We start from the raw sequence: 25,918 nt of genomic DNA on the forward strand, positions 1-25,918 counted from the left end.
AATGTTGACTCATTCCTTTTAAAAACCACACAGCATGTAGAATGACCTGTGTCTGATCGCACATCAGAAGCACAGCATGCATCACATTAATAAAGATCCGATCCGTTTAGGACACGAACACAAAGGTGTCAGCGCTGCAGTGAAGGCCTCGGGTTACCGGTTGTTTTCCCTCTAACAAGCCATCTTGCAGGTTTCGGTTATAAAATACTCGTGGCCCAAAGGGTAAACACTCTGACATGTTTTTTTTTTTTCTTGCTCTGAGGACACAATGTACCTCCCGCCTGCTCGCCCTGTCACATCGCCCCTGCACCCACAACCCATTTTCCAAATTCCCCAGCTGATGTATGTGAAGGGACAGAGAGACTCTGTGCCCAGAGAAACCGCACTCAGTGGAAGTGACAGCGCAGGAACACCGCGTTTCCTGTCAAGAGGCGACGACAGCCCATTCCTACGTCTTATCTTCTAATTGTAACAAGCTTGTCCTTTCTGATGCTTAGACTCCTCGGGCTCATTAGCGAGACAATGGCGGAGAGCTGCGAGGGTATCATTATGTCACTCCTGTGTTGTTTTTTTACTTGTGTGTGTGTGTGTTTTTTTTAAACCCAGACTGAAGGAATGACAGAGTGGGGAAGCACACCACAAGAAAAACACAACTCCACAGAGAGGACTAGCTCATCTTCCAAAACAAAACGCTGTCAGGAAAAAAACATTTATCAGCCGTTTGATTTGAGACCAGATTCTCCATGAGTCAGAATTCCCACATTGCCTTCGGAGTGAGTTAAGACGAGCCTTGCAGAGGCCTGCTCGTATTCTCCGTTGCCTCTTTCCGCGTAGTGTGACGTGCTGATAGGCGTCCGCATTTTTTTGCTTTGCGTGCCGTGAGCTGTGCAGGTATTCAGAGGGGGCAGGTTGTAATCAGCGGAGACAGAGCCGTGACTCACGCTGTGTGCATACCAGGTGCTGGAGGTCTCCGCGAGCAAACAACAGCGAGCTGAGGTGTCGGCGTGTACAGTAGGACGGAAGCAACAGGCCTCGGTGCCGTGGCGGGAGTCGGGTTTAGTGTATAATCTGATGTGACAAATGCAAACAAAACAACGCATTCTTCAGGTTCCACTGCTGTTTGCCACAGTGCCACTACAGAGGAAGGTTAGAACACTGCAAACAGTTGGACCTTGACTTGCTGTGCTGTGCAGAAGGCTGTTTTCTAGCTCGTACTTACACATCGAAATGGTTCTGGTTTATGCAAGTACATGAAATAATTAGAACAAGTTCACCGTCTCCAATGTGTAGATGGAAAAAATGACTTTCTGACTGATTAGGGGCAAAATCACAACAGTAAAAAATCTGATTAATAATATTTCTCCTGTTGAGACAAACACAGACTCTGGATGTGTCATTTACACGTCAGTTATACAGGATAGATGTAAAAGAAAAAAATAAAATAAAAATAGACAGTTGGACTTCCAGGACGTGAATTAGTTTGTGTTATCTTTGTGTTTTTAATTACACTTTGCTTGCTGATACAAAAAAAAAGAAGATGTAATGTTGATAATTTTTTTTCTTACCAATTAGCACACAAAAACAATAATCAGTACAAAATGGATTTTAATTATAATGGAGCTGGTATTTTAGGATTCCAATATTAACATCTGAGAGTTAAAATAAATCTGACTTATTAACTGTATTTTTTTTTTAATTATTTCCTTTTTTTTTTTAACATAAACGCAACATATACAACATTTTCATGTGGGACACTTTGACTTTCACCTTTAAGTCATCTCTCTACTATTATTTATCTATTACAGCCTTTTTAAAACTAGTAATCAGTCACTGTGATGTTACTCATTATCTTAGAGGAGCCAATTTCAGCTCGAGGTGGACAAATCAAGTCAGCATCATCCAAAGTTCTGATCTTTTAGGACAAAACTTCCTATTTTTGTTAAGGTTTGGAACATAACAGGAGGTTTGAGGATGTCACCTGGGCCTTTGGGGAACACTGATGGAATTTTTTGACCGTTTTCTAATATTTTATAGATCAAGCAACTATGTGAGGGGAAAAAAAATCAACAATGAAAACAGCAGTTAGTTTGTTTTTTAAGTTGGGCGACGTCATGAACTACCTGTTGCACTGATTTCATTCGTTCACAAAGCAAAGCTCCTGCAAACTCCTGACACTTGCTCGGTTTCAGGAGTTTTTAAAATATTCCCATCGCCGGTTGTCTGGCTGAAAACTTTAATGTGTCGCCCAACATCTCATTCAATGCACACATGAGCATGTGACTTGGAAAATATTCCCATTAGGTACAAATGTGGTGTATATAAAGCGTGTGACTAATTTTGCGGTGGTTTAGGTGATTAATCTCATTCTTAACATTCAGTCTGTGTGAGTGTAGTTCCTGTTGCTACAGCTGAGGCCCCTCGCTCGGCAGCCCGGGATAACGCTTAACGAACTCTCTGGGTGACACGTACCGCTGAAATAACGGCCCATCCAGCCGACCAAGACAATGAACTTGAAGCTACTCGCAAATGTCTCCTACCGGAAAATAAGGACATCTTAGAAGTTCCCCCGGGCTGACATCTCCCATGACCTATTTTCATTGTGGCTAATGGTTGGTGACTGGCCGCTGAGTGCTAAATGGAAAAAGGACAATACACAGATGAGAGCGCACACAATGTGATGATAGCTGTTTGACCAGAGAGTGACCCGAGCTAAACGATGACGAATAGCGATAGTCTAATTAGAGACTTGTGGTCTTAGCTGGTTTGTGCTGAGTGTGGAGAAATAAAGGAGGGGGGAAAAAAAAGAGAGATTAGATACCCAGAGTAATAGGACGCAGTGTTATTTATAGTTATGCGAGGGACAGTTCCGCAGAAAAACAGCGGAAAGGAAGTTGGGATCTCCTCGGAGAGGCTGACGAGGTCAGGCAGGAGGCCGCTGCAGTGACAAGACGGGACAAGCTGGGAAGCAGGAGTCGAACAGCCCGCCGTCCCACAGGAGCAGCCGAGCCGCACGGGGGGTTGGAGGCTAAAACATGACAGGAGAGGAGGAAGACGCTTACAAGAAGCAGCCACACTTAACCGCAAGACACAGCCTGAGGGCGAGCTGGGAGCGCTGTCCCCGCTGAGCCACCGTACACGCAAACAAACAGAAACAGGATACATAAAAATTCAGTGGAGTGGAAAGTCCCGCATGGCGCCAAACGAATGTACTTCACAAAAAACCCTAACCCTAAGGATTCACACACACTGTACACACTCAGCTCGATAACCTCCCCCTCATCCAAGCTTGTGACATTTGCAGAGAATGCCTTAAAGAAGAGGAGGGAGGGGAAGAAGCGCTCCTCCTCCTCCTCCTCCTCTATCCTCTATCCTCCGCTCTCATTAGAATTCTCTCATCAGTCTTCTCCACAGAGCAGGGGCTTGACATGTCAGGGTTTATTAATCGCTCCAGGAAATATTATTGACCTGGACCTTCTGCTCGCTCTCTCTCCGCCCGCCGCTGCTGCAGTCGCTGCCTCTGCTCTGCTGCCTCCACATTCCTCCGGTGTCCTGCCTGGACACATTACAGGACACTGCGGCACAGCGTGGAGGCTTCAACACAGTGTCTTCATTGACTATGCACTTGGCCCGGGCTTTCTATTCACTGCAGCTGCAAAGCACACACACACACACACACACACACCTGCAGCCTTGGGGAGGGAAAGCGCACTCTGCTCTGCTTCATTTATGGTGTGATAGCAGCTCTGTTTTGGTGCACTTTGCTGAAAATCCAACTTTTTTTGGAGTGCGTCGGTGAGAGGAGGAGGGGGAGGGAAAAAAAAAAAGCCTTTATAGCTGCAAACATCTCAAGGCTTATTGGTTTTTAAATCTTAGCAGCAGCTTTAAAAAAGAAAAGAGGTGCTTAAATCAATGTGATGTGAATCCCAGTCTGAATGCTCAAACACAAGCATCGATCTGAACGCTCCTTTATCCTCAACTCCTCCTGCATTCTTCTGCCGGAGGAAAACGGGGGAATGATCGGAGTCGCTGGGCCGAGACTCCTGGATGTCGCCGTGTGGAGGAGGCCCGGACGAGGCTGTCGGTGCTGTGGGTGCTGGCCCTGCCGTGCATGTGAATGTTTGCGTCGGGATGATGCTATCAAAGCGAAGGAGGGGGGAAGGTGTTAAGCCTCTTGGCCCTAGATTTTGCTCCTCATGATCTAATGCATACAGTTTAGCCCGGCTTAAGCGCTCCATTGAAGATCGATGTCAGATGATGTGTAGTGCTCTTGCTGCTTGGTGCGTGTGCTCTAAAACCGTACGCATGCAAAATCCAGGAAATCACGTGGTTGGAGCACCGCCCTGAAAACAGCTGAAGGAAAACAGCTGTCGTGAGCTCAATCAGTGGAGTTCACCAAATATTTTAACCTCAATCGAATAAACGCATGAGCTTTATCAGGGTAGCTGCATATAGCTGGATGCAATAATTGGTTGTACATGTGACCTTAACCCACAAATAAAAGCCTTTTCTTTTAAAATAAATTAAAAATAGGAATTGAAAGAAGCGTTTCCCGCTGGCCTTGTTGATGTTAGCTTTGCATTTTTTTTCTCAATGGGTCTGATGAGGAAGCATGTCGTCGAGGCCGTCCTCGTTTTTCAAAGATTGGAACATTGTGCCACCGTGTGGCCGTATGGAGCAGTGCACCTAAGGCTGTGTGTCGGGGCTAATGAATGACCAGGATATGAGTGTGTTGTTCCATTGTGTCGCCGTGAACTTTGCACCGATGAGCACATTCCTGAAAGCAGCGGTCACGAATAAAGAAATATGCCTCAGATCTGTCAATGGCTTTTGTGGTCCCTGAATGGAGATGTTATCCGGGCGGCCATGTTCTCATGAATCCTGCGTTTTGCAGACATGTCTGGCGCTAAATTTAATATCCGTCTTCATTTTGTTTTCCCGCAGTCACAATGGTCCCACTTCTGTTTTTGGTTGCAACCACAACAACATCCAATTCCACCGGCAATGGCAACCATACACAAGGTAAGCACGGCCTCCACATGCACCTCGACATGTGAGACGGGACAATTTGCGACGGCAACAAGATCCCATTCCTGCCCACTGCAGTCATCACTTTTCCCTAAGATATGATTATTGTGTGTCCTCTGCAGTGCATGCGTCTGCTTGATAACAGCCTCTTCCACAGCCTTGTTATTACCAGATCCCGATGAACTTCGGCAGCCCTGGACAGTAATTTACGGCTTATTGTACATCTTTATAAACACGGCTAATGGCTGGCTGTTTGTGCGCCGACTCTCGGCTCGGTCTCCTCTCACGGAGCCTCTCATTTTCTGTTAGACATACTGACAGGGTGAAAAAGGCTGATGTTTATCTCTGTAGACAAAATACTACTGAAGCCAGTTATTAAATCAGGTCTGAGAACACAGGAGCGTTTACTCCATCAGCTCATGCAACATGGTTCCAACACAGCTGAACATTTTGCACACATTGGACGTATATATATATTGTCGGCCTTGCCCTCTTCTTCCTGCTTCTTTGTTGGCGGTGCTCCTTGACCCCCGGCTCTGCCTCTCCTTCTTCCTCAGAAGACGCTACATCCCCCAGCAACCACATCCTCCCCACTGTGCTGGTTCTGTCCCTGCTGCTGCTCATCATCGCACTGCTAGCCTGGTACTTCCTCAGGTAAAGACTCCCACTCCCACAGGGACTCCACTTGCCTCACCTTTTTACACCCACCCCTCCTCTCTACCACCACCACCTCCTCCTCCTCCTCCTCGTCTTCTTGCCCCTCGCTGACTGGCTGCGAGCCAGGCTCAGGGGGCAGAGCTCCGGGTGACAAACACTTCCTCCTTTAGTCACCGAGGCGGAGCCCAGTCAGGAAGCGCTGCGAGCTGACTCCCTCGCACGTTTAGTGAGAACAGAACAGGCTGTGACAGCGGAGCCACACAGGCAGCTTAGGAGAGCCAAGAACAAGTTGTGTACTCGATTCTGACGGCGGCGCTGCTTTAAAAAGACATCAGCTAATGAGAAAGAATAGCTTCTCAAGCTTCAGATGGTAGGATGTTTTTCGTTCATGGTTACAAAGATTGTGTAATTTTTTTTTAGCTCCAAGTGATAGATGAGAGATGATGACATGTTAAATTGACGCCACTCTGTCGTTCTCATTTTGCTGTACGTTTCCCCCTCGCAGGTTAAAAAACCAGAGGAAAGCAGTCGTCACGACAGTTGACAAGAAGATACCAAATGGCATCCTGGAAGAACAAGGTAACGTTGTGAAACTGCACATTGTTAGAAAACAGTGAGACAGATTGTGAGAAACAGACAAGCTGGTGTTTGAAAGAGGAGACAAACGGAAAAGTAGACGCAACGAAAGAGGTGAAGTGACAGTAAGAAGTTTTATATTTGTAACTGTAATTTGTCCCACCGTTGCCTTGTGGTTGCGCGACACTTCCTGTGGTTGAGCTGCGTGCTCCCTTCACCTCCTTCTTCTCGCGTTTTTGATACCGCATCTTTAGTTGGTGTAAAAAATAACCTGCGTATAGATTAATGCGACTTGTCACACGAGCTTCGAGTCGCATCCTTTTCGGTGAGGAGCCGAGCCGTGTGAAGTTTCACAACGGGCCGGTCTGATTTACAGGAAACGGTTCGCGTTGAGCTTCTGCGAATGTTCTCTAGGAAGTATTTTCTTATCTGACATTACAAAGGAATGAACGGAGCAGGTCGTGTTCCCGTGCATGGGAAGCATAACTGGGATTTATGGCTGGGAAACGCGCAGCACACCCACAAATAGCTGCAAAGAAACACTAAGCTGTGCTGAGCTGCTGATTAGGAAGTTGTAAACACGACATGTTTTCATATTAAGAGGATGATTTTGTGTTAAATCTTAATTCAGTGACATTTTACGCATCATGTGGAAAGATCCACTGGTTGGATTGAGTTATATTCTATTTATGTTACCTTTGTCGTTGCTAAACCTGAAACCAGAAGTGACACATGTGCTATCAAACATCAATCTAATGCTATTTTTTAACTCACAGTTGTTCTGCCCTCTGACTCTGCCTCTGTGTGTATTTGCTGTGTGTATATTGTGTTTTAGAGCTGGGATACAGCACTGAGTCCTTATACACCGTTGTGCCACCAGGTCAGGTATACAGGGTGGCGGTATCGGGATCTTACTAACACTCTCTCGGCACGTTTTCCGACCTCTGTTTCCCAAAAGTTTCAGCGCTAACACGATGTCAGGGTGATAAAAAAAATAAAAACCTACGGGGTGCTGTAAGTGGCTTCTCCCTGGTTCCTTTGGTTCTCTAACACCTGTTGATGTTTGGTGATCAGTGGATTCTCTTTTGTTTTTCTCCCTCCTATAAAAACATCCCTGAGCTGATGGAGAACACGAGATTGTGAAGTTGTTGTTTTGATGAGCTGTTTATTAAGTGAATGAGCTGATTCAGTGATTCCCAACCAGACGTGCTAGAGTAACATTTGAGTAAATATATAAATGCATATCTTCTGTAGTCATAAACACTTGAAGATTGCGCAATAGTGGTTTGCAAGAGAGTGTTTTAAACAGATAAAATCAGTGGATACTTAGCTGAAAGTTAAGGAGTTAGTGATATAAAGCAGAGATATAGTAAGAGTGTGAAATGAACGCTGCACGTCTGACAAAAAAGGTTGGGAACCGCTTTCCTACTCAAACCCAATCCACAGTTTTTATAATTCAAATTAGTCATTTAACCCAGAAAAACATCACTGCAATGTTAATTTAAACTATTAGTTAAATACTGAGCCAATTGATACTCGAATCATCCGACACGACAAACAATCAAAACACTAAACCAAACCGCCGAGCGAGTGCAGCCGGATTGCTGAACCCGTTGGTGCTTTCTCCCCCCAACAGAGCAACAGACGGTGGTCCTTCTGCCCAGATCCCCTTCAGCCTCCAAGACCTACTTCCCCATCCCAGTCGACCACCTCGAGGAGGAGTACCGGCTCCGCTCGGCCGATGATGGCAAGCTCTTCAGGGAGGAGTACAACGTAAGCGCTCCACTCTCTCTTCTTCCTGAAGGTTTGAGACACAGGCTGTGTTCTGCTCAAGTGCTTCCAAGTGTTGTTTACATGGGATGAGTCCGTGAGTCATCGTGGTGCATGAGCCCTGTGTGATTTATACGGTTGCTCAAATAATGGTCGGCTGAGGTTGTTTTTTTTTGCTCGTGGTTTCGGGCTACGTTGATTTGGACTCTTTTGAAACGCCGTGTAATTACCACTTCTGTTTAATCCGTGACGTCTTTTTAACACAGTGTTTACCTCTGCGAGTTATTTATTTTCGGTGGAGGTGTTTCTACCCTTCAGCAGCGGCAGCAAAAAAAAAAACAAACCCTCCAACACATCCATATTTGGACTTAAAGGGGTTTCCCACAAGCTGTGTGTTAATGAGAGAGCAAGATATTCAAACTGTGACTTATGCATGTATTTTTATGAAGGAAAAACTACAGGGGGCTGTGTGTCACATTATCCGTGACACATACTGTCAATGTACACGGCCATAGTGCACGATAAAAGCCCCCTCGTGCCTTTTTGTGTCTCTGATTGAGGATCTGAGTCAAAGTATAGCGTGACTCATAATGAATGTAACGCATTAACGTGTGATTTTATTCAGACGGTTTGTCAGCGCAGACAGAGGAAGTCGAACTTTAATGGAGGACTGTTTACTGTAGGTAGCAGAGGAAGTGCCTACATCGAGGCTGAACAAAGCCCTACGTACTGCAGAGCACAATGCGTCGGCTATGAGCTGCTGCTGCTGCTGCTGACGGACCGTTTTTCAGCATGTGTGTGGGGGCTACGTTTAAACTTTGCAATTTTGTTTTGCAGTCCTTGCCAGGAGGTAATGCCCACGGGACGTACGAGGAGGCCAACAAGGATGAAAACAAGGAGAAGAACAGATACCCCAACATCCTTCCCTGTGAGCGAACTTTCTGCTCGGCTCAGTGTTTCTATGGAGTCACACCTAAAGCTTCCTGTTTGTGCACGTGTCCGTCCTCGTTAGTTCCTAGATACAGTAGATTGTCCACAACAGCTCCAGCATTCATTCATAATGAAGCACGTCTATTCTGAGAGTTTCCTCGCCGGTCTTTCCCTTTGTGACCGTGTACATTTATTACCTGCCCTTCAACTTACACATGAGGAGTAGTTTGACGCTGAGAGTTGCATGAAAAGACTTCTACACAAAATAACGCCACGGCTAAGATAAGCTATGCAAGTGTACCGACAGGTGTGGCATTGATCTTCCCATCCAGCTCCCTGCAAGAATGCAAATAAGCACATTTTCCCCAAAAGACCAAACTGTTTGTTTAATGCGCTCTGTTCTGCTTGTGCAGTATTAGCGTTACCCTCTAAACTCTACCCTGCTATTTTCACTAACAGATGATCATTCCAGAGTGGTGTTGACTCAGCTGGATGGAAATCCCTGTTCAGACTATGTGAATGCGTCTTACATCGATGTGAGTCTTGCTTTATTTTCCACTGTTTTTGATGACGCTTGTGCATTCATTTGTAAAACACTTAACTGTACCGGGATAGCAAATGCTGTCTTAATTTCTTAAAAATGTTCTGCTGCAGAGTTTTTTTTTTCTGTAGCGAGTCAGTTGCGTAACAGTCATTAAGTTTGCTGAAGTTAGAGACGTTCAAACTTCACCGTTTTTCACAGCGACTTTTCACGCGTGTTGGCTTCCAGCTGAAGGTGCTTTCATTCTCGACGTACAAAAACACCAGAGGAGCTTTTATTAGCTGTTCTAAAGCTGTATGTTTCTGTTCTCTGCTGCCAGGGTTACACGGAAAAGAACAAATTCATAGCAGCACAAGGTGAGCTGCAGTGCATTTAGAAAAAAAAAAACAACTTGCATAACTCTGTTTATACCTTGATTTTTTCACTTACATAAATCATTAAATCTACTTTTTTTTTTTGTCTCTCAGGTCCAAAAGAAGACACCGTAGCAGATTTCTGGAGGATGATATGGGAGCAGAAAGTAGCAACTGTTGTCATGCTGACAAATCTGAAAGAAAGAAAAGAAGTGAGTGATTCTCAGCGTTGTTTATGTCTTAGATGTTTCTCCAGTCCTGTGCATGAGAAGCTCCCCTCCAGGAAGACTCTATCGCAGCTACAGGGTTCGGAATAAAAAATAAATAAATAAAAGTCTGATTTTCCCCGTAGAGCTTAATGGAGCATTGAAAAAAAGTCATTGGTTCTGGTCAGAGGTGATGATATGGAGGATCATTGAAACAATTCATTTCACACCTGTAATCTCTCCTCTGACGTCTGTTTTTCTTCAATAATTGCACCGCTCACGTTGCGAACCGGAGCTCCTTGGCTGAGCGGGAAAACAGCTGAGACGATCAATAAGGAGAGAATCGGCGAAGATTTAAATCAGCGCGTGGACGGCTTGAAATCAATGGCTACATAATGTGTGATAAAGTCCTCCAAGGCGGCGTCATAATCACCCAGCGAAGTTGGATATTGAGTGCTTTCACCTCTGTCACTTACGCTAATCTGGACTGACTGGCTGTGAAATTGAAGCTCGTGGGCCTTTATTGAAGCTCACTTCTGCTGAAGTCATGCGTGTGGGCTAATTTGTCATTGTAAAAGAGAGTCCTTGAACATGTTGGAGAGGAGCAGCTGCTTTTAAAGGTGATGCTTTTATCTCCCTGCAGGACAAGTGTTACCAGTACTGGCCAGATCAGGGCTGCTGGACGTATGGGAACGTGAGGGTGGCGGTGGAAGACTTCACCGTCCTGGTGGACTACACCATACGCAAGTTCTGCGTGCAATATGTAAGCATCACTCGAGTAGTTTGCATTCAAATCGTAAGAAGCTCTACATTCTTACACCAAACTCACTACAGATTTGTTTTTTTGTCTCCCTTTGTTTGTGTCTCTTTCTAGCAGTTCTTTATTCTGTACACTAATCATACTTTTGTGCTGCAGCAGGCCAGTGATGCTGCTAAGACTCCGCGTCTCGTCACCCAGCTCCACTTCACCAGCTGGCCCGACTTCGGAGTCCCTTTCTCCCCCATCGGCATGCTCAAGTTCCTCAAAAAGGTCAAGACAGTGAATCCACCCTTCGCTGGACCAATCGTCGTCCACTGCAGGTACCAGAAAGCTCTGTGTACATCACGTTGTTTACTTGGATACAGACGTTTTTAGAATGAACTTTCAATGGCTTTAATTACCTAATTTATTTCTATGGAGATGCAAAAAATATTTACACTTGAATATTTCCTTTTTGTGTCTGGGGCCTGGAAGTCTGGGAACATTTTGAGTGACTAGCGATACACGTGTTTACAAGCACAGATGTCCCTTTGTTTCCCCTCCTGTTGTTTTTTAACACGTAAGCGTCAGCTGAGGATTGGCGTCTAATCAATGTGCGGTCTGTGTTGTGTCCTCTCCAGCGCTGGTGTCGGGAGGACCGGAACCTTCATAGTCATCGACGGCATGATCGACATGATGCACGCTGAGCAGAAAGTTGATGTGTTTGGCTTCGTCTCCAAGATACGAGAGCAGCGCTCGCAGCTCATCCAGACAGATGTGAGTCGGAGACGGCGGCCACATGACGTTACACCAGCGCTCGGCTGGTTTGCGGATGTTGTGAATTGTTGTTCCCTCAAATCAACAGCATGTGTGCGTGCGTTCATCTGTGCGTTTTCTCACCTCAGATGCAGTACTCATTCATCTACCAGGCCCTGCTTGAATACTACCTCTATGGAGACACGGAGCTGGATGTGTCGTCTCTGGAAGGACATCTGCACAAACTGCACAACACCTTTGCGACTGGTGACCGGGTTGGCCTGGAGGAGGAATTTAAGGCAAGAACTCGTAGTATTTTACATTCTGACCAATAAAAGATCAGAAATATAAGGCCAACTACACACCAAGCTACAGCTGTCCCGAGTTCATTCCAGCTGTAGAAATGGCTGAAGCTAACCTGCCTGTTCATTGTCCTTTAACCTATTAGATATATTCATAAAAACTTAAAAATAAGCCATCTCAAACCACAGATGTGTTGCAAAGGTAGCTGCAAGATATTTTTGAATCTACAGTCTTTACATACACGACGCTCCTCCGGAACCAGATCTGTGGAGCCCCCTAAAGGTCAAACTGAGATCTTTTTTTTTAAGGACTACGTTTGTGTTTCCTCTCAGTAACTTTGCTCCTAATGTGCTTTACATTCCTTCTGATCCCTAAGAACAGTTGGTATGTAGGGGCCAGTCCAGTTCTAATACACTGCCCTGCTTAAGGAAATAGTGTGCAAACACTGCAAAACATGCAGCGTGACCCTTCACTAGATGCATTTTAAAAGGCCATGTTCCAACAGTATCCAGCTGCTGACGATGCTGAGAGCTGTATGTGCACAGTGACAGTTTTACTGGATGAGATTTGAAACTACTGTATTCTTGACCTTTTAAATAAACACCTAAAGCCATCTGTCAAAAAAAAAAGCACTGCTGGGTCAAATAGTAGCAGCTGGACGCGTCCGTAGCTCCGTAGGTTGAGCCGCAGCAGCAGCTGAAGTCCGAACAATAACCAGCTGCAGCTGTGCTCACAACCAGCAGCTGGATGCTGTCACAGATCACCCTTTAAAATTGAGTACTGAGCAGTAAGCGCAATTGCATCAGCTGTGGAGTGTTTCGTCAAACAGGCAGTTTATTGGAGCAACACAATGATTATCCATGTGGATGAAAAGGAAAGCGAAGAGAATTCATACTAAAACTCTCACCGTGACCCTCATGGGGCTCCGTGCACATCAGCTTTAGGAAAAGTCAAAATAACACAAACCTGCATGGAGTTACAAAGCACTTACCTGAATCACCTCGTTGTTCTTACTGATACAAGTAATGAGTCAGTTCAGATAGAATTCAGGAGTTATGTTTCTGCCTCGTCTCAGATTTTATTTAGTCTTAATAGATGTGATCATTGGGACCAGATACTACGTTCTATAAAACATGTTGGCTGATTTCTGAGAATTTCTTATTTTTTTCACACCTGGGAAATGACCTACTTAAAACTGAAAGAAGAACCAAAACAAAAAACATCACACCTGGGAAACTACCTGCTTTGAATTTAAAGAAAAACAAAAAACATGTCTTAACTTAAAGACATATTTAGGCTTCTGTATCTTCAGAGCTATGAAATGGTTTCCAGCAGAGGCCAGTTTCTTAATTATTGGAGCTTGAAAATGAAAAAAAACACCCATTTTCAAATACGGGTGATAATGGGGCCTCAGAAAGTTCCTGGAAGAGCATATATGTCACTAATGAAAGCAACATGGAATGTAATGGGTCCCTTTGCACACCAGTTTTTGTGATGCTGCCTTGTCAAAATAGCAAAAACCTGGAACCCGGATCGCCGTACTTGCTTCGTGTCAAGTTCTGCTGAAGTTAGAGGGATAAACATGAGGTGAAATGTTGACAATAAGCTGTATTTTTAGCAGGAAATAAGGATACATCCATATATAGGTAGATTTACGGGAACTTTCTGGGGCCCGATGCCACCCACATGAGAATATTCTGGCCAATTTACATGGCTGTGGGAGTTTTATTTCTGGAAATATTCAACCCTAAAAATAGCTTCCCAGGTACGACGTTTTTGTGGAGGGTGAAATTACAAAAATTCCAAGGAAGGTCTGAAGGCACATTTTTTTTTGCAGAGAACTTAGTTTTGGGTCCTAAATAACTAAACTCTGAAGGAAAACGTGAGACGGTGGAGCAGCGCTGTTATCTCCGATGATTCAGGCTGACCCAGTTAAGTTAGAAAACAGGCATCGTGACAGCACAGTGTGTAAACCGAGCTGAGGAAGACGCCAGAACCGATAGAACACCTCATCCTTCTAGTCGAGGCTTTATCTATGCAGAGGTAGCTTTTATCTACAGATGCTGTGCAGGCGTGATTTATAATCAACAGGTCGGCTTGTATTTGTGAGCAAACAGACGGCGAACATTTGTAACGTTTTGACTTTTCCTGCTTGATTCCTGCGTAGAAACTGACCAACATGCGAATAATGAAGGAGAACATGAGGACGGGGAACCTGCCTGCCAACATGAAGAAGAACAGAGTTCTGCAAATTATTCCATGTAAGGGAGACGGAGGAGCATGCAAAATTAATTGGATGCTTGTCCCATTTATCAGCTCATGGCAAATTTTGCGCTCCACATTACATTGCCTGCAACTATGAACGTTTTTCTAATTCTGCAGCATAACTTTTCCCACAGAGATGCTTTTACAGTCCGAACAGGTTCATGAGCTGCTCTGATCTACGTGTTTTTATTCCCGTTTCAGACGACTTCAACAGAGTTATTCTCTCCATGAGAAGAGGTCAAGAGTTCACAGATTACATCAACGCATCTTTCATAGATGTGAGTACATTTGATCACCTTCAGTCTTGCATTTCTGCATCAGTCTCCTGATTAATGTGCAGGATTGTAAACCTAAAGCGCCGTGTGTTTGGCTGTGATGCAGGGCTACAGACAGAAGGACTACTTCATTGCCACACAGGGGCCTCTGCAGCACACGGTGGAGGATTTCTGGCGAATGGTGTGGGAGTGGAAATGTCACTCCATTGTCATGCTCACCGAGCTCCAGGAGAGGGAGCAGGTACGCCACGATAGCCGATCCCTGCTGGCGAGCTGTGACTGATGGCTTTAATAACCTCTGTAACGGTGCAACATAAAGCGTCTCTGTGCTGATTTCTTGCCTTTGTCACGCAAACGCACTTTAATGCTGAGTTTATGCTGTATTTCATATCAGCCAGAACTAGTTTAAGACGTCTACATTTTATATTTTAAGGTGCTTCTTGCTGGCAGTGAGTGAACAAATGCTTTGCTTTCGCAGGACAAATGCTGCCAGTACTGGCCCACAGAGGACTCCGTCACCTACGGGGATTACACAGTAGAGCTGAAAGGAGACACCTTGTGTGAAACCTTTAGCCTACGAGACTTGGTACTCACCTTTGTTCCGGTAAGCAAATGAACCTTTGGCTATCGCACAGGCAAATGTAGTGCCGCCGTACAGCCTCATTAGCAACCGGCAGCACATAAAGACACTCATTTGTCATCCTAATGTTATTCATTTTAGATATTCCGAAGAGACGCTGAATAATTTGTTTGCAGTGTGTAATTTTTTACTAAACATTGAGATGAGGCCTGTGAGATTACTTTAAAACAGGTTTTTTCATACAAACACTGTAAAAGAATGTCTAATTTATTAATAATGTCATTTAATTCGATATTTGCTTAACTGAAGGATGTGTGAGGCAGTGACAAAACTGTAGGAACAACAACCTAAAATCAGTACAGAAGTCCTGATTATTAAATATTGCATTCTTACATTTTCTTCACCTGGCCGTGATGGAACCAGTTGACTGTACACACAGCTGTGCAGTGTTTTCCAATCAAGGGTTTAGGGTCACAGCATAACTCAGGCAGTCATGAGATGATTAATAAGCAATAAAAAAAGAAAGAAAATACAAATTCCCTCCATTTCTCTTTGTCTCAAGTAGCTACAAGCTCCAACGTTTGAAGAAATACGGGCGGAAACCTGTTCTTCATTAAATTTAAAGCCAGACTTTTACATGTAAATCGATATCCGTTACATCGAGCCAATCCCGCTCACATGATGCCATTAAAGCCTTTTTAGTGCCACGTAAATCTTTCGGCGTGCCGGAGTTTTAAATCCGGTACCTGAGGCGACACATGCTGCGCTAGCAATTTGTTTTACATCAAGTACCGATGATTGATTCGCCGGAGCTGAAGGGGGGGGGGGGGTAACCGTGGCAACAGAGACGGAGTAGGCTACGGCGACTACGAGTGTGGTGGAACCTATGATGGAAAAAGCATCCGAGGAAAATTCCTGATGCTCCAGATAGAAGGAAAGTGGCGATACATGGGTCAGAAACAGGCGTCAGAGGTGTGTTTACTCTCACTGCCAGAAGGGGGAGACAGAAGCTCTGCTCTGCAAGTTCAAGCCGAGTTCCTCAATGTAGTGAAATGCAAAACCTCATCAGCGTTTTATGAATGTTAAAAGCATTTTTTTGGATCTTTGCAAAGCTACAGAGGATCTAACATAACAGAGCAAAAACCCCAAGTGAGTACGTAAAGCTCTCCTGACTGCAGGAGGTGGGCAGGAAGTGTTTAGGGTTATATAGTGTGAGCCTCCCATCTCATATATTTCATTACATTCGATCCACATCACCCCTCTGAGGCGCGCGAGTGCAATCCTGCCTCCCGGAGCAGCACCCGCTCGCCATTCATCTACCACACACTTAACCTGCAGTGACGTCGCACCTGCCATTATGCTTTCATTTGCTTCTAATAAATCATATTTGAGAGGTATTATGATCTCTCATCTGCCCGTGCATTTCCTCTCGAAGGAGAAGCAGACGAGGGTGATCAGGCACTTCCACTTCCACGGCTGGCCGGAGATCGGCATCCCGGCCGAGGGGAAAGGCATGATCGACATCATCGCCTCAGTGCAGAGACAGCAGCAGCAGTCTGGGAACCATCCCATCGTCGTACACTGCAGGTAGGTGTCAAGCTGCTGTCCAGGTCTTTATACAGTATACAAGTGGAGTGCACCCATTAGAATTGTCAGTTAACGATTATAACCTGAGTGCTACGAACAATCAAAGACAAAAACTTTATTGAAAGTACAGGCCCTGAAGTAAGAACTCCTATACCTCTCATCACAGACACACAAGTTAGAAACCCCGTGGAGTACAGCTGTGACTCCCCGTCAGCCTAAACATGGTGACACAGTGACTTGTCAACACCAGAGCTTTCTTAGTTTTCTTTTAAATGTAGAGCATCATGGCTCTACATTGAAAAGAACTGATGAAAAAACTGAAAGAAGAACGTACAAACAGATCAGTGAGCAACTAAAAATCTGTCAAAACGCAGTCGCTGCAGTCCTCAGGAAGTACAGACCGAGCCGTCACGGTCGCAGTGGCCGTGCAATACTTACACAATCTAGTTTTGAACAAATGTTATCAATAGAAGTCTGAGTTTCTGTGACAGCTCAGACACTGTGAAGAATTCTTTGACAGGAAAATCCAACATTAAACTTTGCCATAAGGACATAAAAAGAAGCCTGAAGAATATAAGGAGCACATTCTTTGGTCAGATGAGACCAAGATAAATGTGTCCGGTGTGTTTGGCGTCAGGAAGAGGATCTTGTAAAGTCACGGGACGACCGTAATAAATGCATAATCCTGGTAGTGAAGCGTGGAGTCAGGAGTGTGATGCTACGGGGCTGCATCAGAGATGTTAAACAACTTTAAACCGAGTTCCTGCAGTGGGGCTTGTATTCGCTGTACAGCTCAGAAGTGATGCAGTCATTGAGTTGATAGACTTGATGTTGCACGGAGGTGTGTCTGTTTAGTATACTGTTTTTCTGTTGTTACCTCAGCTCCAGTGTTTTGCATACGTACTTGCAAGAACCGGTCGTTCTTGAATTAAGTTTTTGTTGTTGTGTGCGTTGCAGTGCTGGTGCAGGGCGAACCGGTACGTTCATTGCACTGAGCAATATCTTGGAGCGAGTCAAGGCAGAAGGTCTGCTGGACGTGTTCCAAACTGTGAAGAGTTTACGTATGCAGAGGCCTCATATGGTCCAAACTGTTGTAAGTATCAGTGAAAATCCATCTTAAATAATCTAAAGCGCTAAAAAAAAGTGACAAATGTGCTCGCTTTAGCTCGACGAGGCGGTAATCTAATGTGTCCGTCTTGTTTTTTCCTCCCCACAGGAACAATATGACTTCTGCTACAGGGTGGTACAAGACTTTGTCGACATTTTCTCAGACTATGCCAATTTTAAATGATGAGATTTGCCTTAAACACGGTTTTTAATGTTGTTTTCTAAAGCAGGTTTGTCAGTTTTATGTGTTTCCTTAACTCGGTCAAATGATCTTCTATTTTGCTATGCACTCGTCCTACCATTAACTCAAGCTCCTCTCTCGCTGTAATATACGGTGTACGGTCAGTGGATGGAAACTGTAAATGGAAAAAAAGGCTAGATTAATAATGTATATTCACAACATGTATGATAATTACTTTGTCATGAAGTGTTGTTTCAAAGTTGGTCTCTGATTTCAGTTCTGTTGTATAATATTGTACTTTAAATGTTTATCTAAGTGTTATTTTGAATTGACCACATAATATTTTTAAAAGTTGTAGTTATTGTAAATGTATTTATGTATTGACGATGACATTCCTCTCTTGCGTTCGGAGGCCGCGACGGGAATGTTAAGATTCGTTTTTTTTTTTTTTTCTGTTGTTGTTGTTGTTAATTGTAAACATACGTTATTTCCTTTATTGATGACTTCTGAGATTAGAGGCGATATTGAAACTGATTTTCATTGTCCTCGAGCTACACGCCCATCACGAATGTGATACTCTTTCCAATGGAAATATCGTCAGAAAACGAATGAATCATTTCAGCCATAATGCGGAGAACATGAAGTTATGCAACGAGGGCTGAGAGGTGGTGATAACGGGGTTAATTTATCGTTAAGGATTCAGGCAGAAGTGTCCCGGTCAGACGTATCACAGAGTCACGAACGACCATTAAACTGCTTTTGTACCTCAAAAAGTGGTATGCAAATGCATTGAACTTGGATGTAACGTTACTACAGTCTGCCTTTTGTCTGTAGAGAGCAAAAAAGTATTTTGCTAAAATGACTGCACATTTAAAAGCACATAACTAAAGCCTTTTGCCAAGAAACCTGTAATATTGAAGAGTATGTTTAATGCTTTATTTGTATCATAGATTAGAAATTTTTTCACAAATTAGTGCCATATGTACTTTTTTAAGCTACGAAACAAGTCGAAGGCAGAGTGAAGAAACCTGAGAGAAGGTTGAGTGCGCTCACCGAATGCAGTGAAGTCGATGGGATTTTACGACGCACAGTTAACACACACGGGAAAGTAATAAAAGCGAAATATTAGTCCTGTAATGGCAAAAAACCGCAATACACAAATGTGGTGCTTCAGTGCCTGCTTAACCCCAGAGAAACAAAAAAAACAAAAACAACCGCCCCATACCATCCAGTTCAGTTACTTTGTGTTTTATGGGTTTGTTTTACCACCGTGGTTAAAAAAAAAAAAAAAAAAAGAGGAAGCAGAATGTTTCACATAAAGACGTCTAGTGGTAGCTTCATTCTTTGGAAAGTATCTGAATGTTAAGCAGCTTTTCTGTGCATTTCTTCTGAGGTAGTAACTCTGACCCATCTGGTACTCCAACGTTAATTAATTTTGTTGATGCTGTATGTAAATACTACATGACAAAGTGCTAACATTGTGGAAGTCGCTGAGCAGCAAGGAACTGTCAAGTGATCGGTCATGTTTTGTGTGCTACATGTGTCTGTCTGTGGGAGATGTGAGGTGCAGCACAAGAAGAAACGGACTTAACAGAACAACCCGAGTCTATTTTCCCACGACTCCTTTTTCTTGTCCATGCCGTCCTTTTTTGAGAATATTGAGGAGGGTCTGTTCCAACTGCAGCTCTTTGCTCTCTCTGTGGGTGGTCTATCCCCCTTTTTTTTGGACTTTCAATGTCTTTGAAATGCAAGTTGCAATATTAAATTCATCCAAAAACGAAAACGCTTTGGGTGTCAGTGGAAGTTTTCTTCTGATGTCTTTGCTTGCAACAACAGCTTATGTTTCGTTTCAACTCCGAGGGAGACGCCGGGGAGAGCTCAAGCTACTGCAGATATGGGCTTTGTCAGGAACAGCGGGGCGTCCTCAGTGGGATACGAAACATGTGAAGAAAATACTGCGAGCGCTCTGCGAAGCACATTTGAACTTAGTGTGACAGCCTGACCGGAACGGAGCGCTGAGAAAAGCAGGTTATTGTAGATGTAAATTAGCACTGCGGCTTTTCCTTATCATTTAATCTGCCAGTGGTTTTCTTAGTTTGAATTTCATCCCTAATGAGTGAAAAGAAGCCTGTTTCTGACTTCAAGGTGATGTCTTCATGTCTTCGTTTGTTCAACCAACATTCCAAAGCGTTAGGATGTTCCGTATGATACCAAAAAACTGAAATTCCTCACTGCATTTTGCTAAAAATGACCATTTCTTTGCTGACTGGCCAATCGATTAATACAATAAAAGTCTTGAAAATAAAAGATGAGAATAGAACCCACAACCTCTTCGCTACCATTCTAACCAGCTGCTCCACATGAGCTCACACACAGAACATCTACCTAAATACATACATCCTAAAGGGTTCTGTGATGCAAAACCAGCATCTCAGACCAAAACAAACAGGCACATCTGTCATCACTTTCTTTTACAACCACCGAGGATGTGTTCAAGAGACAACAACAAAAAAAATCAGCCATGTGTGTATAATCGAGTAACGTCGACTTCACTGGACTCTCACTCTGGGCTTAAATTAAACAAGTGTCCATAAACTAGGTAAATAACATAAAATGCTTTTTTGTATTTTTTGTTTTTTTCAATCACTGGCGAAATGCTGAACTGACTTTTGTTTGTCCAATGCAGCAATAGAGGTCACGCTCAGGCCCTTTATCAGCAGGGAAGAGGCACTGGTTTCAAAGGGAGGGACTCACATGCACTGACATGCAGACAGAACCAGAATCTCAGATTACAGCACACAGATGAATGTGACTCCGTCGTATCTTTACATAGCAGACGGTTGTTTGCTGCTGTATTTATCTTCTTTAAGTCTTGCATATTGCATCTATAATATTTAGTTCAACAGCGGGATCAGAAATAAGCCTACTCATCACTTTTCTCAATCTTAATTAACAGTTGAAATGAAGAATTTTTGCCCAATAAAAGGTCACGAAATTACAAAAGGTGCATCTCACGACTTAAAGAACAAACTGATTTTGAAGATTCACGACTAAATATTTAAACAATTGAACTCAAAAAAAGAAAAACATGCCAAAGAGACGCAGTGATGACGCTTTTCGTTAAATAAAATAATGTGGATGCATGAACCAGTAAAATGCACTAAAAAGAATCATTCAAAACATGTGCAGGAGCCTTAGCTTTTCCTGTCTCCAACACTCCTGTTACTACTCTTCTGCTTGAACACCTGTAAAATCACACGTCCAGTCAACAGCTGTACAGTCCACCACTGTTTGTGTGATGTCATGGTTTAAGCCAACAGGGGGCAGTGCACCTTAATCTAAATGTAAACGAGAAAGTGTTTAGATTAAAGGAAATATTCCTCCAGCAGTAGGACGCCAGTTTCTCTAACGTCATGAGTCCACCCTTAAGCTGAACACCAAAGAGTGACACTACGGCGATGACGTAACCCAGACAGATGGTGATTAACCCCACGTTGCTGACTGTGACTCAGACTGTAGCTATGAAACCGTTGTAGGGATTTAGCTGGTTTAGTGCCAAGAAAATGTTCTCAGAAACCAATTTCAGAAACTGTCTCATGACCTTACAAGAGCATCTCCCTAACTGGAATCCATCCATCCATCATCTCTACACCTTAATCCTCACTAGGGTCATGGGGGGCTGGAGTCTATCCCAGCTGACTCAGGGTGAAGGCAGGTTCACCTGGACAGGTAACCAGCCTATCACAGGGCTACACTTACAGACAGACAACCACATTCACACCTATGGACAATTTAGAATCACCAATTAACCTCAGCATGTTTGTGGACTGTGGGAGGAAGCCGGAGAACCCGGACAGAACCCACGCTGCACGGGGAGAACATGGAGACACCTTGGAATGTTCCAGATAAATAATCCTCATTTTTAAAGCACTTATTCCCAGTTTGGACAAAGAATCCAGTATTATGCTTGACTGTGCAAAATGGTTTGTTTTCATAAGCAAACAAAGAATCACGTTGCTTGAAAACTTTGACATAGATGCAGATATGACGTCTCCAAAGAAACCTCCGACATCAGCATCAAAAGCACAAAGTAGGCAAGAAAGTTCCTCATCTCAGAGCGTCGCATGATTAATGAACACAACGGGAAACAAATTGATCAGCTGTCAGACGCGTGCGTGTGCTTACATAGCACAAGCTTTGATTGTCGCCAGTCAATAACGGGGGTGGGAGCAAAACTGAGCTATTTTTTGCCGAACAATCCTGTTTCTTATCTCGCACAAAAACCCAAGTGACAAAAAGTCTCTTTGTTGACAATTTCCACTTCCTCAGGGACCCAGTGTCATGGTAACACTCCACAACGGGAGGAGGTGCGCCACAGGAAAAAAAAAAGGGTCGGGCCGAGTGGAGAGGTCACATGAATTATGTATTAACCCTAACCGACTCTCCTGTTTTGATTGACCCCTCGCTAATTCTATTTTGTCATTCACAATGCTTTCCATTTTCTTTCTAATATAATACGGAACATGAGCCATTAACTGGCAGGGTGGCCCGGGCTGTGACCTCTCCGCTGAAATGCTTTCATGTGTGGCTTCGGAAACTAATTTCTGATTATACTTGGTATGTGTATGTCAAACAAAGTCTTTTCACTTGCTCCCTCTGTCACTTTCTCCAAAACATTCCTTTCGTGCCGTCTCCTGAAAACAGCATCGATTTGAAATCACAAATACATCAGATTTTGTCATTTGGTGCTGCTAATCTTTTATTTACATGAATAACGTATTAAAAAACTATGAAAAATATACCTGAAGAAACCTGTTCAGACCGAGACACCGATTCAAATAAACCAGCAGTAAGTAGAACGAGCTGAATCAAGACGTGACAACACAAAATTACTTTAAAAGAGTTTAAAACATTTCACCAGCCGCTGATGTAACCCCTGAAAACTCACGTCTGTGTGTCAAAGTGAAATCCTCAGACGTCGAGATGCAACTACACCTTTGCTTCCTCTCAAATGTGGAGATCTTTGAAGTCCCGGCTCTGTGTCACACAATGGCAAGATGTAATATGGGAGTAATTTAACTGTACATGTTTAACTCGGAAACTGATTCTGAAGAAGACGACTGATATGGAAAGCAAAAACCGGAACGGTTGGGGGTGAGTTGGTGCCACAGTAGAAGGAGTTAACACATCTCTGGATCTTGTTCAGTAGTGATAAAATACCTACAATTAATCTATGAAAGAACCAAACTGTATGATTGCCTCTTGGGGCACAGCCACATGTTTCAATCATTCCACCAAGGAAAACTAAGAGGTATCGTAGTCATTAGAAACTCAAGACTGAATCATACGTGCTCTGCTACATGTGCTGCTCACAGTGTTGTGAACGGTGGGGTTGGAGCTGCTCTGCTGGACAAACTACTGACAGTTTCTAAATCACACCAAGCATCTTTTCTGTATCATGTTCTGGAAACAAAAAGGTGTATATGGTGTCCTACATGTGCCGACATATCTGTGTCTGACCATCTATCCCTCAGGCTCAAGCTACACTGACAAGCAGGTACAACACTGGGTTACAAAAAAATATTTTTTTGAAGGTGTCTAGGATTTTTTAACTGATTTAGGACATTTTTGCAACGCTGAATCCAAAAATGACGTCTGCTTTTCTGTATCAGGTCAGGGTTTTTTTGCCAACTTGATTTTGCCTCTAAATCAATCACATTGTTTGACATTAGCAATTGATTTATTTTAATATTTCTCATATGAAATTGGATTTTAGAGGAAAAATGTCATTTTCTAATCCTTTTCATAAGCTTAATGATCCAAAAGTTGATGAGCGTAAACATTTGTAAAGGTAAATACAAGTGAATTGTATGTGGCAACAAATCAAAGTTTTGACCTCATTGATGAAACCAATGTAATATTTGGATTCAGCTCATTGTCCAAAATCAGCTCAAAAAACTTTGACACCAAAATGGGTGTAGATCATCACCTTGTTCACTCTGTTAGCATGCTAACATGTGTTCATTAAACATAAAGAAAAGCTGAATCCTTTCACAGGTATGTCATCATGGCCTAAAACCTTTTCTGTTATTATTATCGACCAGATGATGCCGCGAGATAAGAACCATGAGGATAACCAGGGACATGCTGTTTATAATGTGGGAGCAGTGATATATGTGTTTCACGGTAGTCCATCCAGTTGTCCAAACATTTCACTTAAAACCACTACTGTGAGCCTCTCGCTGGTGTAAAAGGAAAAGGGGGTCGCAAAGAGTCAGAGTGATTCATCCTCCAAGGCAGAGGTTCTCAGACCTTTGAGCCCCCGAACATTACGGTGTCAGAGACTCACGACCCCCATGGTCCCCATAGGTGGTTTAGGGATACAAATGTTGTCCACAGCTGTGCACACACACTAATGGGTCTCTAACACAAGGCACAGCAGCAACACAAAAGAAGACAACAGCCTAAAAGCCATGATTTTATTTTATGGTAATTTAACAGTCGCAGAATACATCAGCCAAAGTAATAAACACGTAGAAATAAAAAGTATGTAGGAGCAGCAGGCAGATAGGGGATGTTTGGATTTTTGTTTTGGCTAAAATTTGATTTGTGGGCGTTATTTTACGACCCTCACTCGCTGTCACGTGACCCCTCAGGGGGTCGCAACCCTCTGTTTGGGAACCACTCCTCTAGGAGCAGAAAATCAATAAACCTTTCCACACTTAGAGCCATGTTGCTATCACTGTTAGAAAACTTAAACGTCTCCTTAGCAAAAAAAAAAAAGGAAAAAAGCGAGTTTTAATTTTGTATGTTACAAAAGTGATGTTTAAGATCTCAGCTCATGTTAAGGCTCCGTTCTCTGGGCTCAGCGTGGATGTGGCTGATGAAAAGAGACAGGCACAGGGTAGAACATGGAAACTGCACCATTAATATCCTAAGAATGAACCGGAGATCCTGTCTGTCCGTCTGTCTGTCCGTCTGTCCTCTCTGACTTGATAATGACTTGTTTTTAAATTCGTTCTTTCGCTCTCTCTTCCCCTTTCTGTCTCTCTTTCACAGCGCAGCGTCTCGCTACGCCGACAACATTCTCAACAGACGGTGTAAGTCTTCCCATAATTCAATCAGACAGCTCTTACTGGAACGTTAATGTGACACAATGCCCCCCAAAAGTGCATTACAAGTGTTATCCAATTCCTCCCCTCGGCCCGTCTCACTAATATGCTTTCAAGCTTCTTTTTCAGGAAATCCAGCCGATGCTCCGATGAGCCGACTACCTGTTTTGGACTCAGAATGTTTAAAAATAAAACATACAGGAAAAGGGGGACAGTGAGAAGCCACTCGAGGCTGCTTGTTTTTATGCGGCTTAATGGATAAGACTGTTTATATTCTATATTTTTGTTCATATCAACAAACGTAAGCCCCGAGTCCACCGACTCCTACTGAAGGTATAAATCTCCAATAAGGCATCACTAAAGCAACAGAAAACATCTGCAGTTTTTTAGCAAATGCTACCTAAACAGGATTAAACAGTGCATTTGATTCGCACGATCAGCTGCAGATATGTTCCGGTGAGTATTTACACCAGCAGAAAACAATTTTTGGAATCTACTCAAAAATTAATAACAGCGGAGAAGCATGTCATCCAGCGCTACAGTGCGGCCGATTGAAGTGTTTTTTTAAGTTGTTGGACACCACAGAGGTCCAGCAGACATCATTTGGCTACACAGGCAATACTTTGTTGTTGAATGTCCCCAACTTTATGGGTTTAATAAGAAAAAGGGTGGTACTGGTCAAAAAGTCATGCGATTACTTTGCCATTCTCATGAGGGATACATCATCTGGAAATACTTTTCAACGCCAATCCACCACGTACATACTGAGATATGTAACTGAATAGGTGACAACTGAGGCCATCGATCATCAAGGGATCACCAGTAATCATAAACACCAAAACATTTAACAGCTACATTGGTCCAAAATGGAGGCAGTTAGTTTGACAAAGGCTGTAAAATTCCTCGATCTTGTCCGTTATGCCCGATCATGTGACTTAAAGTTTTCATTCAGCTA

General features: G+C 43.5%; 1 protein-coding gene across 5 annotated transcripts in view; it reads left to right on the forward strand.

Annotated features, from left to right (window-relative positions):
• Positions 1-19,634, forward strand: part of ptprea (protein tyrosine phosphatase receptor type Ea) — a 58,695-nt gene extending 39,061 nt beyond the window's left edge. For 3 of the 5 annotated variants that reach the window (XM_008285512.1, XM_008285514.1, XM_008285513.1), the window contains exons 3-21: positions 4,942-5,019; positions 5,583-5,679; positions 6,188-6,261; positions 7,895-8,031; positions 8,866-8,956; positions 9,418-9,494; positions 9,819-9,855; positions 9,967-10,064; positions 10,702-10,821; positions 10,975-11,138; positions 11,439-11,574; positions 11,703-11,852; positions 14,024-14,117; positions 14,323-14,399; positions 14,503-14,637; positions 14,875-15,000; positions 16,412-16,563; positions 17,521-17,656; positions 17,780-19,634. In XM_008285512.1, coding sequence (XP_008283734.1) covers positions 4,947-5,019; positions 5,583-5,679; positions 6,188-6,261; positions 7,895-8,031; positions 8,866-8,956; positions 9,418-9,494; positions 9,819-9,855; positions 9,967-10,064; positions 10,702-10,821; positions 10,975-11,138; positions 11,439-11,574; positions 11,703-11,852; positions 14,024-14,117; positions 14,323-14,399; positions 14,503-14,637; positions 14,875-15,000; positions 16,412-16,563; positions 17,521-17,656; positions 17,780-17,854 — 2,049 coding nt within the window. In that variant the 5' untranslated portion in view covers positions 4,942-4,946 and the 3' untranslated portion in view covers positions 17,855-19,634. Of the gene's footprint in view, positions 1-4,941; positions 5,020-5,582; positions 5,680-5,892; positions 6,053-6,187; positions 6,262-7,894; positions 8,032-8,865; positions 8,957-9,417; positions 9,495-9,818; positions 9,856-9,966; positions 10,065-10,701; positions 10,822-10,974; positions 11,139-11,438; positions 11,575-11,702; positions 11,853-14,023; positions 14,118-14,322; positions 14,400-14,502; positions 14,638-14,874; positions 15,001-16,411; positions 16,564-17,520; positions 17,657-17,779 lie in introns of those variants that run through there. The other 2 variants (XM_008285515.1, XM_008285516.1) reach the window with 2 other exon arrangements.
• Positions 19,635-25,918: the final 6,284 nt, after the last annotated feature.

This window comes from Stegastes partitus, unplaced genomic scaffold, assembly GCF_000690725.1.
Source record: "Stegastes partitus isolate 25-593 unplaced genomic scaffold, Stegastes_partitus-1.0.2 Scaffold405, whole genome shotgun sequence".
In the NCBI taxonomy this organism is placed as follows: domain Eukaryota; kingdom Metazoa; phylum Chordata; class Actinopteri; family Pomacentridae; genus Stegastes; species Stegastes partitus.